Genomic DNA, 17,377 nt, shown 5'->3' with positions numbered 1-17,377 from the left:
CTTCACTGAGAGAAAACCCCAGAACCAGCTAATCTGGGACTTTAGATCCAAATGTCCTAAATAAAACACCGGGCTGGTGATATCATTTATCTCAGAAGTGCAATGATGGTTTGAGAGCAGGAGACCTGTCGATAGAATCTAATTCATCAGTATGAAAAATCACATAATGATCTCATTTGATCACATTAATTAAAAGTTTCTAATTTAGAAAAATGGGAACAAGAGAGATGTTTATAAAACTAGGAGTATTGCCTAGATGAAACCAATAGCCAAGGTAACATCATTCTGAAAACTGTGCCTGTTAGAGTTGGAAGGAGCCCAGCCTCGTCATTACTAGTTGACATTTCTCTGAGTATGTAGCCAGTGCGATAAGACCCAAAACAAAAATTAGAATGGTGAAGAATGGATTGTGGCAAATGAAATAATTGCTATGTGCGGATATGCTAGTGCAAGTGTGGAAAAACTATGGCAGCTCTCTGTTTTTGTCAATAAGGTTTTATTGGAATGTAACCACAGTCATTTGTTTTTTACATTTTGTCTATGGCTGCTTTCAAGCTACAAGGGCTTGAAAGCCATTGAAAATTGAGTAGCTGTAACAAAAGCCACATGTCCCACAAAATCCAAAATATTTACTATCTAGCACTTATGGGAAAAGTTTGCTGAGCCTTTTCCTAGTATGTTCCTTGAAAATCCAAGAAAGTCAACTCTGAAACTCTTAGAATGATTAGGAGTTCAGGAAAGTAGTTAGAATATAAATAAACAAAAAATCAATAGGTATACTAGCAATAATTAGAATATAAAACGGTGGAAAAGATCCCTTTCATAATTGCTAAAAAACTTTAGTAACCCCATCTAGAATTACCTGTAAAGGAAAAAGATTAAAAAACTTGCTGATATATAAAATTTTGCAGATAATATGAAAGACTGTTTCAGGTCATTTAAAGAAAACTCACTGGCCAACAACAAACCGAGGTAAATCACACAATACGGTTGATAAAGGGTAATACCCTTAGTGAATGAACAGCACGAGAGTAGGAATGAGGAGAGCACAGACCTTCATGGAAAAATAGGATAAGGATGGACAGTTTCCTAGAGAAACATAAAAGAACCAGTCACGGAAAGAAGAGTTCCTACTCAGCAGTACATAGAGATGCAAATAAAGCAGTAGAGTGATGGCTTTAAAAAAATAATCTCTCAGGGGGGCCGGCCCTGTGGTGTAGTGGTTAAGTCCAGCACACTCCTCTTCAGTGACCTGGGTTCACGAGTTCGGATCCCAGGTATGGACCTACACCACTCGTCAAGCCATGCTGTGGTGGCGGCCCACATATGAAATAGAGGAGGATTGGCACAGATGTTAGCTCAGGGCTAATCTTCCTCAAGAAAAAAAAAAAAGGAAGATTGGCAATAGATGTTAGCTCGGAGCGAATCTTCCTCAAAAAAAGAAAATCTCTCAGGTTGAAAAAACAAAACAAAACAACAACAAAACACTTTCAATTCTTAGTTTTGCTGAGGGTATCCTGAGGGAAAGTTTCATGGGTTACTGATGAGACCACAAGTTAATAAAAAGGTCTGCGTAGCAAGTTAGCTGTATGCATTAAGAGGCATAACCTAGTGATTTCTATGAATCCACTTTTAGGAACTGTAGGACGATCAGACAGTGATCAAAGCAATATTTATAATGGCAAAAAAAAAAAAAGGAAAACATATTAAAAAAATAGGAAGAGGATTATGTAAGTTATGGCTCATTCATTAAATGGAGTATTTTACAGTTTTACAAGTTTTCTGCAATGAGCGTGTACTACTTTCTTAACTAAGAGGGAAAACCCTCACCTTGAAAAAGAAAAAATGTAAATTCTGTCCTACTTAAGACGTTGTGGTTTAAGGAAAATATTTGACGAATGCTTCCAATCTAACAAGTAAATGAAATGGGTTATAAAACTGGCTTGATGCTCATCATACCCATACATAATGTTTCTAGAAAAAAAAAATTGCCCACAGGATACCATGGGCAGTAGAATGGCGAGTAATTTCAATTTTCTTTACATTTTTTTTTGCATTTATAAATTTTTAGGCTATCAACATTTATTTCTGAATGTATCTTTTTAGGGAGGGAAAAAGTGTGTCAATTGCTTAGGTAGTTTTTAGAGTTATTAGTGTTACCATGCTGAGCGATAAGATTCCTTTACCAAGAATTGGTCTTTAATTAATCAAACTGCCCAGGTGCCCTAAATGGTCATAAGAATTAGAAGATGCATTTCTCCCGTTTAAACTGATGATGTTGGCCAGTAGCTTGGGTCATTGGGAAAATCCCATTTGGCAGGGCTTCCTGAAAAGCTAGACTCTTACCCGCTTTGGGCATCTTATTTTTAACACTGACCCTGGGTAGCCTCTTAATCTGCAAAATGAAAACCTGAAATCAAGCATGTTGAGGGGAATATCGGTGCGTGTCTACTATGGATGGTCCTGGAGCCCGTCCCCCTTCCTGGGGTGGGTCTGCTATGATACTTATGATGCTTACAAGGGCATCTTGAAAGCTGCTCTGAATTGTAATTCCTGGCAATTTGCATTTTAATCTACATGCCCCCCCTCAAATCTCGCTACACCAGTCTCATTTTAAGCCTTTCGTTCTCCAGCATCCTTTTCTTTAAAGATGGTGATCCGGTGACCATGTGTGTCCTACTCTTGTTACAGACCGTCTCGGAAACGCAGGGCGCTTGCTGATGTCGGGAATGTGACGGTGGCCGTGCCCACGGTTCCGGGTTTCCCTAATACCTCCTCCACCAGCACGCCCACGAGCTCAGAGGAGCGCAGACCCTTCGAGAAAGTGGTGAACAAGGAGTCGCTGGTCATCTCCGGCCTGCGCCATTTTACCGGGTATCGCATCGAGCTTCAGGCTTGCAACCAAGATTCCCCCGAAGAGAGGTGCAGTGTGGCCGCCTATGTCAGTGCCAGGACCATGCCTGAAGGTGGGTTGGCACATCTTGGAGCGAGGAGACCCAGGCTGATCAAGGGGAAGCCCTCCAGCCTCTAAGCAGCATATATTTGTACTTCAACTTATTTGCTTTTATCATTTTTAACTTTTTCCCTAACTTTATTGAGATACAGTTGACCTATAACATTGTGTAAGTTTAAGGTATACCACACGCTGATTTGATACATTTACCTATTGCAACATGATGACCACTGTAGCATTACTAACACCTCTGTCACGTCACATTGTTACCATTTCTTTTTGATGGTGGGGACATTTACGATCTACTCTCTTAGCAACTTTCAAGTGTATAATACAGTATTAGTAACTGTCACGACATGCCGTATGTGAGATTCCCCAGAACTCATTCATCTTCTAACTGGAAGTTTGTATCCTTTCACCAACATCTCCCCATTTCTCCCGTACCCATCTCCTGCCAACCACCAGCCTGCTCTCTGTTGCCCTGAGTTTGGCGTTTTTAGATTCCACATAGAAGTGAAATCATATGGTATTTGTCTTTTTCTGTTTGACTTATTTCACGTAGCATAATGCCTTCAAGGTCCATCCTTGTTTGCCTTTATTATTTTTGAATTACATGAGTCATACACAGCCATTGTATAAACTTTAGAAAATGCACACAAGCCATAAGAAAAATAAAGTAAAATTAAGACATGCATATGTGTAGCATATTAGTCAGGGTTCTCCAGAGCAACAGAGCCAACAGGATGCGAGATAGGTAGACAGATAGATAGATAGATAGATAGATAGATAGATAGATAGATAGACAGATGTGAGATAGATAGATAGGTAGATAGACAGACATAGATATGTAGACGGTTCATGAAGTGAGTTTTATTGTCCATTCTCTGATGAGGGAAATGGAGCACAAGAAAGCCACATGATGTGGGGGTTGCTCAGCTGGTAAGTGGTTGAGTTGGGATTCGACCCAGGGGTCAGTTCCCCGCCTCTAACCGCTTGCTCCCTACAGCCAAGGCGGACGACATCGTTGGCCCCGTGACTCACGAAATCTTCGAGAACAATGTCGTTCACTTGATGTGGCAGGAGCCCAAAGAACCCAACGGTCTGATCGTGCTGTACGAAGTGAGTTATCGGCGATACGGCGATGAGGTAAGCTCCTTGACACGTGGGCATGTGCCTTCGAGGCTGTCGTTGGTACTTCCTTCCTCCTCTTCAATTCTGACCCAAATGCTTCTCTCATTGGATACTTTGTTGTTCAGACTCAAAGCCTTGATACATAACTTTCCAGGGAGATGGGTCAGAAATGCTGATCCGCACACTTGTTTCTTTCTCCAGTTTCTCACGTTTTTAGCTCTGTCCTGCGAGTTGGATGATGGTGGCCTGCCTTTGTCTCGCCCCTGACTCATGTCACGGGGAGACTCATTTTGCTGTAGAGAGAGTTATCTGAGTCTGAAAATAAATCCTTAAAATCTTAATAAGCGATTTTTTTCTTGGGTGCCTCTCTTACCTATCTGACACCGTGCAGAGTGATGGATGAGTACAGAAATGCACAAGCGTCGGAATCTAAGAACAAAAAAGTAGCTAAGCCACCCCAAGGGCCGACTATGTGCCCTGTGCATGTTAAGTGCTTTACACACAGTATCTCATTTATTATATTTTATCACATCTAAGATGTGATGAGAGGCCCCATTATTGTAATGAACTACTAAGAAAGAGAAAGACTGCCAATTCTAGTTGTAAGATGGTGTTGCTTGTAAGGTGCATTCCAGTTTCAGGAATGTCAAAATAATATGCCTCTTGGGACCAATGACATGCAATAAATCCTCAGAATAACCCAGTGAGCTTGGTACTGAGGCATCCAGAATTTAAGTTGCATTCAAGGTCCATAAGAATAGAGTCAGGATTCAGACCCAGGACTATCTGATATTCTAATCCAGGGGTTGGCAACTTTTTTCTGTAAAGGGCCAGATAGTAAACATGTTTGGTTCTGCAGCCACATGGTCTCTGTTGCAAATACTCAACTCTGCCGTGGTAACGTGAAAGCCGTCATAGAGATGATACGTAAACGAATGGGTGTGGTTGTGTGCCAATAAAACTTTATTTATAAAGGCGGGCAGCAGACTAGATTTGGCTCAGGGGCTGTAATTGGTCAGCCCCTGCTCTGAGCTGTGCCTGTAACCATTGTGGCGAAGGTCTCCATTCCCAGAAGGGCTTGGGGTCTGCTCCTGCCAGGAGAGGCTCTGCTGAGGCTTGGACCTGATTGGGGCCAGGCCTCCCCTCCACTGGTTGATGGCAGGCAAATAAATCAGGTCCCCTCTCTGGGTTTGACCCAGAAGGTGTACCCTGTGCTTGACTGAGCCCTTCCCCTGCCCCAGGCACTGCTCTGAGCCCTTTACAACGATCCATTCAAACTTCACCGTCATCCCACCAGGTGGGATCTACCAGGATCTACCAGGACAGTCTTCCTGCCAGGTGGGACCTGTTACTGTCTCCATTTGCAGCTGAGAGAATGGGAACTCGGGGAGCTAAGTGGACTTGCTCAGGGTCACACACCCAACTCTCAAACTCAGAATGTGGGCTCTGGGGTCTACCATCTATAGTTGAGGGTGATCATGGAGGTCAGAGGTCATTTTCTGTAAATGGCCAGAGAGTCAATATTTTTCGCTTTGAGAGCCATACGGTCAGGCTCAGGCACTAGGGTTTTTTTTTTTTAAAAATAACAGCTTTATTGAGATACATTCACCTACCATAAGATACACTCATTTGAAAGATACAATTCAATGTTTTTTCAGTACATTCACAGAGTTGTGCGACCATCACCACAGTCAATTTCAGAATATTTTCATCACCCCAAAAAAGTACCCCATTCCTCGCTTAGCCATCACCCGCAAATCTTCCCTACCTCCTCTCTCTCCAGGCCCTGGCAACTACTAATTAGCTTTCTGTCTCTCTGGATTTGTTGGGTCTAGACATTTCCTAAAAATGAATCATACAATATGTGACCTTTTGTTACTCGCTTCTTTCGTTAGTGTGCTGTTTTTGGGCTCATCCACGTTGTAACATGTGTCAGTGTTTCATTCCTTTTTATGACTGAATAATATTCCATTGTATGAAGGAACCTCCTTTTGTTTATCTATTCATCCCTTGATGGACTTTTGTGTTGTTTCCACCTTTTGGCTATTATGAATAATGCTATGAACACACATGTACAAGTTTTTTTTTTTTTTAAATTGAGATCATATTGGTTTATAACATTATGTAAATTTCAGGTATACATCAATTATATTTTGGCTTCTGTATAGACTGCGTCGTGTTCACCACCAAAAGTCTAGTTTCCGTCTGACACCATACGCATATACCCCTTTACCCTTTCTGCCCTCCTCTCACCCCCTTTCCCTCTGGTAACCACCAATCTATTCTCCTTATCTATGTGTTTGTTTGTTTGTTTATCTTCCACATATGAGTGAAATCATATGATATTTGTCTTCCTCTGTCAGACTTATTTTGTTTAGCATAATACCCTCAAGGTCCATCCATGTTGGTACAAATGGCATGATTTTATCGTTTTATGGCTGAGTAGTATTCCATTGTATATATATACATATACCACGTCTTCTTTATCCATTCATACATTGATGGGCACTTAGGTTGCTTCCAAGTCTTGGTTACTGTGAGTAATGCTGCAATGAACATAGGGGTGCACATATCTTTCTGAATTAATGTTTTCATGTTCTTTTGATAAATACCCAGTAGTGGGATGGCTGGATCATATGGTGGTTCTATTTTGAATTTTTTAGGGAATCTCCATACTATTTTCCATAGTGGCTGCACCAGTTTGCATTACCACCAGCAGTGTATGAGAGTTCCCTTTTCTCCACATCCTCTCCAACACTCATTTCCTGTCTTTTTAATAATAGCCATTCTGATGAGTATGAGGTGATATCTCATTATAGTCTTGATTTGTATTTCCCTAATAATTAGTGATGTTGAACATTGTTTCATGTGCCTGTTGGCCATCTGTATACCTTCTTTGGAAAAATGTCTGTCCATATCCTCTGCCTATTTTTTTGATCAGGTTGTTCATTTTTTTGTTGTTGAGATGTGTGAATTCTTTATATATTTTGGATTTTAACCCCTTATCACACATATGGTTTGCAAATATCATCTCCCAATTGTTAGGTTGTCTTTTTGTTTGGTTGATGGTTTCCTTTGCTGTGCAAAAGCTTTTCAGTTTGATGTAGTCCCATTTGTTTTTTTCCTATTGTTTCCTTGAAAATGGTGCTTGACAAGGTACTTGAAAATATGCTGCTAAGACTGGTGTCAACGAGCATACTCCCTATGTTTTCTTCTTGGAGTTTAATGTTTCCAGGTCTTACATTCAACTCTTTAATCCATTTTGAGTTAGTTTTTGTGTGTGGTTCAAAATAATGGTCTACTTTCATTCTTTTCATGTGATTGTCAAGTTTTCCCAACACTATTTATTGAAGAGACTTTCCTTTCTCCATTGTATGTTCGTGGCTCTGTTGTCAAAAGTTAGCTGTCCATAGGTGTATGGATTTATTTCTGGGCTCTCCATTATTCTGTTCCATTGATCTGTGTGTTTGTTTTTGTGCCAGTACTGTGCTGTTTTGATTACTGTAGCTTTGTAGTATATTTTGAATTCAGGGAGTGTGATACCACCAGCTTTGTTCTTTTTTCTCAGTATTCCTTTGGCTATTCGGGGTCTTTTGTTGTTTCATATAAGTTTTAGGATTCTGTGTTCTATTTCTGTGAAGAATGTCATTGGGATTCTGATTGGGATTGCATTGAATCTACAGATTGCTGTAGGTAATATGGACATTTTAACTTTGTTTATTCTTCCAATCCTTGAACACAGAATATCTTTCCATTTCTTCTTCAATTTCTTTCAATAGTGTCTTATAGTTTTCAGTGTACAAGTTTTTTTGTGGTTGTATGTTTTTAGTTCTCTTGAGTGCACACCTAGGAGTGGAATTTCTGGGTCATCTGGTAACTCTACATCTAACTTTTAAGGAAATTCCACTCTTTCCCAAAGTGGCTGCACCATTTTATACTTCCACCAGCAGTGTATGAGGAGTCCAGTTTCTCCACATCTTCGCCAGCACTTGCTCTGGTCCATCTTTTTGATTATAGCCACGCTAGTGGGTGTGAAGTGGTATCTCACTGTGGTCTTGCTTTGCATTTCCGTGGTGGCTCATTTGGGCCTGAGTTTTGCGTCCTGCCCAGAACCAATGGGACTTTTCAGCCTCAGGCAGTCAGGGGCAGCCCCGGAACCAAGGTAGGGTTGAGGGTGCGAGACAAGAGCCGTTCAAGCGGGAGGCACAGCATCCAAAGAAAGTTTGGGGTGGTGTTGGTGGCAAGGAAGAGAAGATGGATTCTGTAGAGTGAGCAACACACGTTTCCACTGCAAATCTCCCTTGATTTTATTCTTGCTGCTGTGACCAACTTGTCTCCATTTGGCTGGTACTTTCCGGGTTTGAGCACTGACGTCCGACGTACATACTAGGAACCACTTGGTCCCCAGTAAACTGGGACTGTTGGTTACCCTATTGGCATTGGACCTAACCCTAAGTTCTCCTAGCTGCCTTTGACTGGCTTGTCTCTCCTGTTCTCAGAGCCGAGAGTCACCAGTAGGAATCCCCACATAGCCTCTGCCCAACACAGCCTGACCCTGATCCCAGACAGACCAGCCCCCTTTGCCCAGAGAGATGGGGGGTAAAATGAGAAGAGAGCGACAGGTTACAATCACCTTTTAAAAAACCTTTTCATAGACAAGACTGGTTGGTTGTCTCCACCATTTTCCTTGATTGCTTAACATCACTTTGATAAACTAAAAAGTAGCATAAATTTTTTTTTTACACCATTTCTACTGTTGGTTTTACAGCAGTAAACCAGCCTTTGGTGGGAGGTCATTTTTTTTCTTATTTGCTATTTTAATAGAGAAAATCACCTCTGGCTGCACTGCTTTTGAAACTTTTGTTAGAATCCTTTGTCCCCTCCCTGCCCTGAAAGAGACCCTGGCCCCAGGGACCACCCCCTCCCTGGAAAGAGCATCGATTTTCAAGTTTCATGTGCTCACATTCTTTGCTTCAGTGTCTTTTGCAGTTTTCAACTTTTTCTCTTTTTCCTGTTTGCACAAAAGTTTATGTAATCGGAATCTTCACTCCTGATCAGGTTTTGCTTCTTGTTTTGCTTTTTATTCTGGGATTTTTGGTGTCTACGGAGAGAGCTGCAGCAGGTTCTAGTTCCTTCCATCGTGTTCTTTTCTCCGTCCCCACCCCTCGAGGTGTCCGGGGTAAATGATCAGCGTTGGAGGGTGAATTTCCCCTTTGTCCCGGATAGCAGCTACCTTTGGTTTCTATATTTGCTTATTTATCCCTTTCTACTTGGTGACTCATTCTACTTGGAAGAACCTTTGGACTAGAGTTCCCACCCCTGCCGCCAGCCCGGTTTGTTTTCTTGCTGTTGTTGTCACATGATAAGCACGGGAGTTTTTACATTTCTTCCTCTCCCCACTCCCCCCTAGAATTTTCCAGCCCAGTTCTCTGCATGCACTAATAGCTTGGAGCTGTTCTGGAAAGTTTCCATCATGTGGCTTGCAGGGTTTATGTTCTTATTTTCCAAGGAGCCTCACTTCCCTCCTAATAAGCTCTGAGTTTATCTCTATTTACAGGTTTATTCCTGGGCTGTGTTTGTTTTCCTTCTCCCCTCTCTTTTATCAGACACTTAGGTAGATCCCAGCTCATTAATGATGGTAAAAAAAAAAAAAAATCAAATCAAATCAAATCAAAAGGCTGCCCCAGAGGAAGGAAGGAGTTTTCTCATTTGTCCTTAAGACGTGAAATCCATGTCTCCTTTTGGTTCTGACAAGGCAGATGCGAGGTGTGAGGGCAAAGCCTGAAATGCAGTTTAGGCAATGTCCTTTTCTTTCTCGTCCTTCTGGGCAAAGCCTGCTGAAAGGATCTCACAGTGATTTCAAGAAGAGGAGTATTTCACGACTCGTGTAAATTATATGAAGTTCCAGTTCTGGTGCCCACAGCGTTTCCTGGGTGCACAGACACACCATTCCTTTATAGATATTAGGGGTTCAGAATTCGTCTCTGGCTGCTTTTGCACTATGGCAGCAGGGTTGAGTTGGCGACAGTGACCGTCTGGCCCCTTGAAGCCGAAAATATTTACTCTCTGGACCTTTACAGCAAAAGTTCACAGACCTGCACCCTGAGCCTCAGTTTCCTCGTCTCCAACGTGAGGCTAAGCCACCGAGTTGTCCTAAGAATTCAGTGCAATGATGCAGGTCCTCTGCTTGGCTTGTGGTTTAGGAAGAGTTGGCTGTTATCACTAATGGTGTTGCCTAAGTCTGTTTCCTTATCAGTGGAGCTAAGTTTCTAGGATTCTGAGAGTCCGTAAGTCGCTGGCGTGTGGCACTCTGATTGTGCCGTCCTCCCTCTGTATCGTGTCTGAGCGGGGTCCTGTCTATGACATTCCCACCCGGGATGGATGCTCTGGAATGTACGAAGCACACCACCCACCTCCTCCTCTCTCTCCTCCCCTTGTCTTTCAGGAGCTGCATCTCTGTGTGTCTCGCAGACATTTTGCCCTGGAGCGGGGCTGCCGGCTGCGTGGGCTGCCGCCAGGGAACTACAGTGTGCGAGTGCGGGCCACCTCCCTGGCAGGCAATGGCTCCTGGACCGAAGCCACTTATTTCTACGTGACAGACTATTGTAAGTCTGCACAGCGACTTCGACTGGTTGGGTCTGTGATTGGCACTGGGCCCGGCAGAATCTTTCAGAGGATGGTCGAGGAAGCTTGGAGGGTGTGCGCGCTGGTCCTGGTCTTCACCCCTGGGTCCCCTGGCTGCCACTGTGCCACTGGGGCAAGGTGCATGCCCTCTCTGAGCCCGCACTTCCTCATCTCATCTGTCCATGGGGATAATAACAGGACCCTCCTGTGGAGGTGGGAGTTTCAGTGGCATCATGAATGTGAAGTGGCTGCCACAGGGCACATCTGATAAGTACATTATTAACCCCTGTCACTAGTGTCCAATCTTTGGCATCAGATGGGCCATGCCTTTCATGGGAGGAGGTGAGAGGTTCTCTACTCAGCCTTGGATATGCTCTCGATGTGCAGGCAGTAAGTGCTGCCACTGGGCGAGCTGGACGCACTGTGGACAGGAGGATGGGGAGAGATGGGGAAGGCTGGGCTGGTCAGGAAGTGCTTCCTGGAGGTGGTGACATCTTCATCCAGACCAGGAAGAATGTACAAGTGGGGTCAAAAGAGATGTTCAGCCTGGTACCTGGTGGGAACCTAGACACTTGAATGAGAGAACAAACAAATGACTTAGAAGGAGCGGGATTCTAGACCAGGAGGAGCTGGAGCTTGGGAGGGATGGGTGAGATGGGGCTTCTGCTTGGCTGGCTGGATTTTCATTTACTTCCCACAGTGGGAGTGCAGAAAGTGGGAAGTGATTCTTGCTGGGATGGTCTGGCCAGGGTCTGGGCTTGGATGAGTATCCTGACACCAGCTGGGTGTACCGCATGATAATTCTGATGCTCCCCACCCAGTGGAGTTAGCACAGACCCCACAAGTGTAAGAGCACGGTTCCCAACAAGACTGCCCTCACTTCAGATGCCAGATGCAAGTTTGGGGGTTCTCCTGGCCACTCACACTTCTGGCCAACTGGCAACAAATTTGGGGATTCCCATGACCCCCTCAGATCTGATCATTTGCTAAAATGGCTCACAGAACTCAGGACGTTGCTATATTACAATGACCGTTTTATTATAAAGCATATAAGTCAAGACCTCCGGAATGATGAGACACCTATACGGCGAGGCGATGGCCAGGAGGTTCCCGGACGCTGAGCTCCTGTGTCTTCTCCCCATGGAACTGGGACGTGTCATGTCACCCTCATACTGATGTGCTCATTAGCCAGGAAGCATCTCTGAGCTTCAGCGTCCAGAGTTTTTATTGGGGTTTCATTGCGCAGGTGTGATTGACCGAGTCATTGACCGTGTGATTGATCTCACCTCCAGCCCCCTCCCCTCTCTGGAGCTCAGGCTCACTGAACATCCCGCTCCTCTGAATACGTGCTTGGTCTTCTGGTGACCGGTCCTGTCCTGAGTCATTGCATCCCTTAGAGTAAACTCAGGTGTGTTCCAAAGGACTCCTCAGTGTCAAAGACACTCCTATTACTCAAGATATTTCAAGAATTTGGAGTCTGTCTCTTGGGAACCAGGAACACCTTGAATAAATTTTGCAGGAAAATATCAAAGTGGGGAAAATATTTGTAACGTCCTTGACCAAGAGTGAATATGCTTAATACAAAATGAATATTTGTTATGAGGAAAAGATATATGTCCTAACACAAAAATAAGCAAAGGACATAAGTAGCCAATTTAAAAAGAAATATGAGAGCCAGGCCTGATGGCCTAGTGGTTGCACTTTAGTGCACTCTGCTTCCGTGGCCCGGGTTCACTTCCTGGGTGCAGAGCCACACCACTGATCTGTCAGTAGCCATGCTGTGGTGGTGGCCCACATGGAAGAACTAGAAGGGCTTACAGCTAGAATATACAACTATGTACTGGGGCTTTGGAGAGGAAAAAAATATGAAAAATAGAAAACGTAAAAAATGTCCAACCTCACTCAAAACCACACCAAAAAAAAAAGCAAATTAAAACAAGATATGATTCTTTTTTTGAGGAAGATTAACCCTGAGCTAACATCTGCCACCAATCCTCCTCTTTTTGCTGAGGAAGATTGGCCCTGAGCTCACATCCGTGCCCATCTTCCTCTCCTTTATCTGTGGGATGCTGCCACAGTGTGGCTTGGGATCCAAACCAGCAAACCCTGGTTCACCGAAGTGGTGCATGAGACTTTTACCGCTATGCCCCCAGGCTAGCCCCAAGATATGATTTTTAACTTATCAAATTGGCAAGGTTTCTCTTTCTGTTTTTTAACTACAGTGCTCAATGTTGTCCAAGAGTGCAGACATACGGACATTCTTTTTCACGGTGGGTGAGTGCTAAAATATAGTACTTTAATAATACATAGCAAAAAATCTCATAAAGGCTCTTTGTATTTGAGCCAACACTTCTGGCTCTAGAAACTTATCCTAAGGAAACAAACAGAGATGTGCAAAAAAAGATACATGCTCGAAGAAATCCAGTGCAGCATTGCTAACAACAGCAAAAAATCTGGAGAATTAAATGTTGGACACATTAGATTACTTAAAGAAAATTCCTTCTTATGTAACAAGGAGGCAAGCATTTTACACCCAAGGTGTAAAATTTAAGGAGACGGTGGCTGGCCCAGTGGTGCAGCGGTTAAGTGTGCATGTTCTGCTTTGGCGGTCTGGGATTTGCCAGTTCAGATCCCAGGTGCGGACATGGCACCGCTTGGCAAGCCATGCTGTGGTAGGCGTCCCACATAGAAAGTAGAGGAAGATGGGCACAGATGTTAGCTCAGGGCCAGTCTTCCTCAGCAAAAAAAAAAAAAAAAAAAAAAAAAAAATTAAGGAGATGCTCACTCTCAGGGGCTAACCCTGCCCTTGCATGAGCCAGGGCAAGACTTCCTCTCAAATTTTTCACCCTAGATGCTTCCCTTCCCTCACCCTAGTTCTGGCAGCCACGGGAATCTGCAGAATGAGCAGGACTGTGGGGTCCGGGAAGCAGAGATGGGGACGGCATCGTGGGTCTCGGGATTCTGCCCTGAGCCTTGCTGAGTCCTGACCTGCTTGGTAGCCTCCAGCTTCCCCGCTCCTATGGAAGAAGGGAGGGGAGGAGGGGACACACAGACAGCTGCATGTGACCGGATGGTTTCCATTTCTCATGTCCTATTCAATCACCAAATATTTACGGAGACTTTCTGCGTGCCAGGAGCCACCGGAGACGGGGTGAGGCAGTTTGCTGTCAATTCCGGGACGGGCAGGAGGACGAGATATCTCAGGATAGAGCTGGCCACCGGAGGCAGGGTGGGGCAGTGATCAAGAACTCACTCAGATTGCCCGGGTTCACATCCCTGCTCTGCCCTGGATCAGCTCTGGGACTTTGGGAAGATCCCTCCCCTCTCTGAGCCTCTGTTTCCCAATCTGTTAAGTGGCATGAGTCATGGTGCCTCCCACCTTGGCTTATGTGACGAGTAAATAAGATCGCTCATGCGAAGCACTTCAAACACTGCTTGGTGTTTAGTGTGTGTTCAGTAAACTGCTATTTATTAAAGGCCCGGAGGACCAGATTCCTTTTCTGACTTCAGAATCCATTTTCTTCCTTGGGTTGGAAGAGTCTGAATATGTGGGTGTGTTAATGATTACAGACAACTCAGCTTTGCATGAGAATTTTAAAAAATAAGGGTTGCCTAACATTTCTGCCATAGGTTTACAAGGGTTTCTTTTTGTAGGGGAGGACCTCCCAGCACACACAAGGCACTTCCTGGGGAATTTTTTATCCACCAGAGGTGCTGTTGAAATTAAGATAGGCTATATAATTTGCAGAGCCCAATGCAAAATGAAAATGCAGGACCCCTTGTTTAAAAATTGTTAAGACTTTCAAGATGGTGACAGAGGAGCATTAAACCAAGAGCAAGACCCTTCTGAGTGTGGGGACCTGGGTGATGGCTTTGGTTGCACGCCTGTGAAGCTGGCCTTGGGTGGGGAAGGGGGAAGTCTGGCAGTGGGCAGTGGTCTGTGGGTCAGGAGTGTGTGCTTCCAGAATACAGAACTCTGAGCCCACTGCCCAGCCCCATGGAAACCAGCGGAGAGAGAGTCAAGACAGGAGAGTGGGGACAAGTGTGTGTGGCCCACTGTTATAGGCATGGATGTGATTTTTGATGCGAACTTGGATGTGAACACGTTTTTGATGTGAAATATGTATTTTCTGATTTTATTTTAGTAGACGTCCCATCAAATATTGCAAAAATCATCATCGGCCCCCTCATCTTTGTCTTTCTCTTCAGTGTGGTCATTGGAAGCATTTACCTCTTCTTGAGAAAGAGGTAAGCGCAGTGGTGTGCTGGTATAAATGGTTAATAACCGACTCTCTGAGAAAAAATATGCCCAGATGTAGGCAGAGCTATGTCTAAGTTTATTATAAATTTTACTGATATAAAGGGTACGTAGCAGGCAATTTATAGATAATGACAGTAATACAATATGCAATCTTCTTTATCGTAAATTCCCTCTGTTCAGTTAATTTTCACAAAATGCTTTTGTCAGTTTTCTTTTTCCTGAAGCTTTGAATCTATAGCCAACCTATGGTTGCAATTGATGAAGGAGTGTAGTTCCAACCTGAATGTTGGTTGATATTATGTTGATATTAAAGAGTAAGACAAAAATGAGATAAGACGTAAATGATAGGAATGACTTTGCTGGCTCAGTGAATAATTCTTAAATGCTGGGAGAACGTTTTCTCAATTTATTATGCCATTCGCAATGTCGTGGCTACAGAGAGGACACACCATTAAGTTTAATCTGCATTATTAACATTTTATCCATTACTTTCTCAAGCCTGAGTGTACAACAGAAGCATGTCAAGTCTTGGTTGGTGGTGTTTACAGATTTCGGTGGTGTTAATATTCCCACCATGGCCAATTTCAAGCTATAGACACGATGTCACTGAGTGCAGAGTTAGAAAGAGATATGCAGTCTTTGTCTTCCTCTGGCTCATTTCCACTAGATGGATACAATAATGTAAACAGATGCGGTAATGTAGATAGCCTCAAGAGCATTGATTGTAGTAAAATGTAGCACCATACTTAGGGAGTAGTGAGTTTTGAATATCCATTGCCTTTTCTTTTAATATAATTTAATTGCAAACCTATATAATTTAATTTTGAGCGACGATTGTATTTAATAACTGACTTGCAAGTTTCCAGAAGATTTAACAGTTGTTTCTCACAAGCTGGGACCAGATGGCTCCAGAATAGCCCTGGGTGAGTGGCTTTTAGGTGTTACACGGACAATCATAAGTTACAATTTATGGGGTGAATGGTTCCCACGTTGATGCAGTTAAGTAGCCATCCCTCACGTTTCTACTCAAAACATAAGGGTCCCTCCATCCTCAGCACCAGTCTGTTTCTAGGATTATGTGGATGCTACTGATAATCTTGGGGAGGTCTGTAGCCTCCTACGGTGACCCACAGAGTCCCGTGAGTATCTCAAGCTGGGACCCTTCATTTTTCTCATCCAGGCAGCCAGATGGGCCCCTGGGACCGCTGTACGCTTCCTCAAACCCTGAGTACCTCAGCGCCAGTGATGGTGAGTACCATCCTCTTCCTTGTGGGCTGTCAGAATCCTCTGTTCGGTTTCCTTTGTCTGGTGAAAGTCAAAGGATGACACCCCGGGAGGCTGAGATTAGCCCTCCTGTTCCTTTAGCTTGCAGACCTGCCCCTTGCTGCTGGGAGCAGTTGGACACCTGCCGTCCTGCACCTGTTTGAAAGGGCTGATCTAGTTGGTCTGGCACCCGTGGGCTGGAAGGTGGAGAATCTGGTGCCCCAGCTGTGGGGATGTGGAGCCTAGGGCTCATGCCAGAGAAAGTGCTAAGAGTCAGAGCCAGGACACTGCGTCCAAGGTGGGACGCAGGAGGTGGGAGTCAGAAGCCAAAATGAGAGCCTGGGGATAGAGGTGGGGAAGACAAGAACAGGGACAAGACAGGGCGAGCAGGAGGCTGAGTGCATCCCAGGGACACATCTGCTGTTGGTGATGGCTGAACCTGGATGTGATGCTGATGCTGGCAGCATGAGTGCAGGATGGACACCCATATTTCCTTTGGTTGTACCAAAGGGCAGTGAGTGAGCCCTGTCGATAAGGCTTGGCTGTTGCTTCAGAGGGGAAGACATCTGTTGCATGACAAGTTTCTAAAATGCTTCATGCAGCCATAATCAAAAAGTGACTTTCAAGGCACAAACACCATTGTCCAGCAGGATGCTGCCTTGGGATACAGCGATGGTGTTTTTAAGGGTGATTGGAATGTGTTTTAATCAGTTGTGATAAGACGTGTAGACACGGAAGGGACTGTCATGAAAGAAGTTCACTATATTCACAGATCCCCTAGAAGCAGGAGGCAGGGCACGCCACACAGGGCCACAGGGGGAAGCACCAGGTCGGTCAGGGAGCAGAAGGGGAGAAATGTGGGCAAGAGCCTTTCTTGTGGTTTCTGCGGGGAGGAATTGGTGAGGCAAAGTGAGCGGGCTTCAGATTGGCTAGTTTGAGTAATTTCAGCAGGCTCTGGGATGTAGTTTCTGTTCCTGGCTGTCTGGAACCTGGCCCTGGGGTGATCAGAGCAGGGGAATAGCAGCCTAGGAGATGATTGGAGTGTGAGCTCTGGATTGGTTCGTTTGCGTATGAAAGGAGCACTCACAGATGAGTCATTCAGTATCTCTGGGAACTGGCTACCCTGGGAGGGACAGGCCTTCCAC

At 44.3% G+C, this 17,377-nt stretch overlaps 1 protein-coding gene across 4 annotated transcripts in view; it reads left to right on the top strand.

Annotated features, from left to right (window-relative positions):
* INSR (insulin receptor) overlaps positions 1-17,377 on the top strand; it is a 124,882-nt gene that overhangs the window by 98,520 nt on the left and 8,985 nt on the right. For 2 of the 4 annotated variants that reach the window (XM_023644611.2, XM_023644609.2), the window contains 5 exons: positions 2,692-2,966; positions 3,960-4,099; positions 10,530-10,689; positions 14,854-14,956; positions 16,150-16,217. In XM_023644611.2, coding sequence (XP_023500379.1) covers positions 2,692-2,966; positions 3,960-4,099; positions 10,530-10,689; positions 14,854-14,956; positions 16,150-16,217 — 746 coding nt within the window. The remainder of the gene's footprint in view (positions 1-2,691; positions 2,967-3,959; positions 4,100-10,529; positions 10,690-14,853; positions 14,957-16,149; positions 16,218-17,377) is intronic. The other 2 variants (XM_023644612.2, XM_023644610.2) reach the window with 1 other exon arrangement.

Source organism: Equus caballus, chromosome 7 (genome assembly GCF_041296265.1).
Source record: "Equus caballus isolate H_3958 breed thoroughbred chromosome 7, TB-T2T, whole genome shotgun sequence".
Lineage (NCBI taxonomy): Eukaryota > Metazoa > Chordata > Mammalia > Perissodactyla > Equidae > Equus > Equus caballus.
Note: the sequence above shows the minus strand (reverse complement) of the source record. Positions and strands in the feature narration are given on the sequence as shown.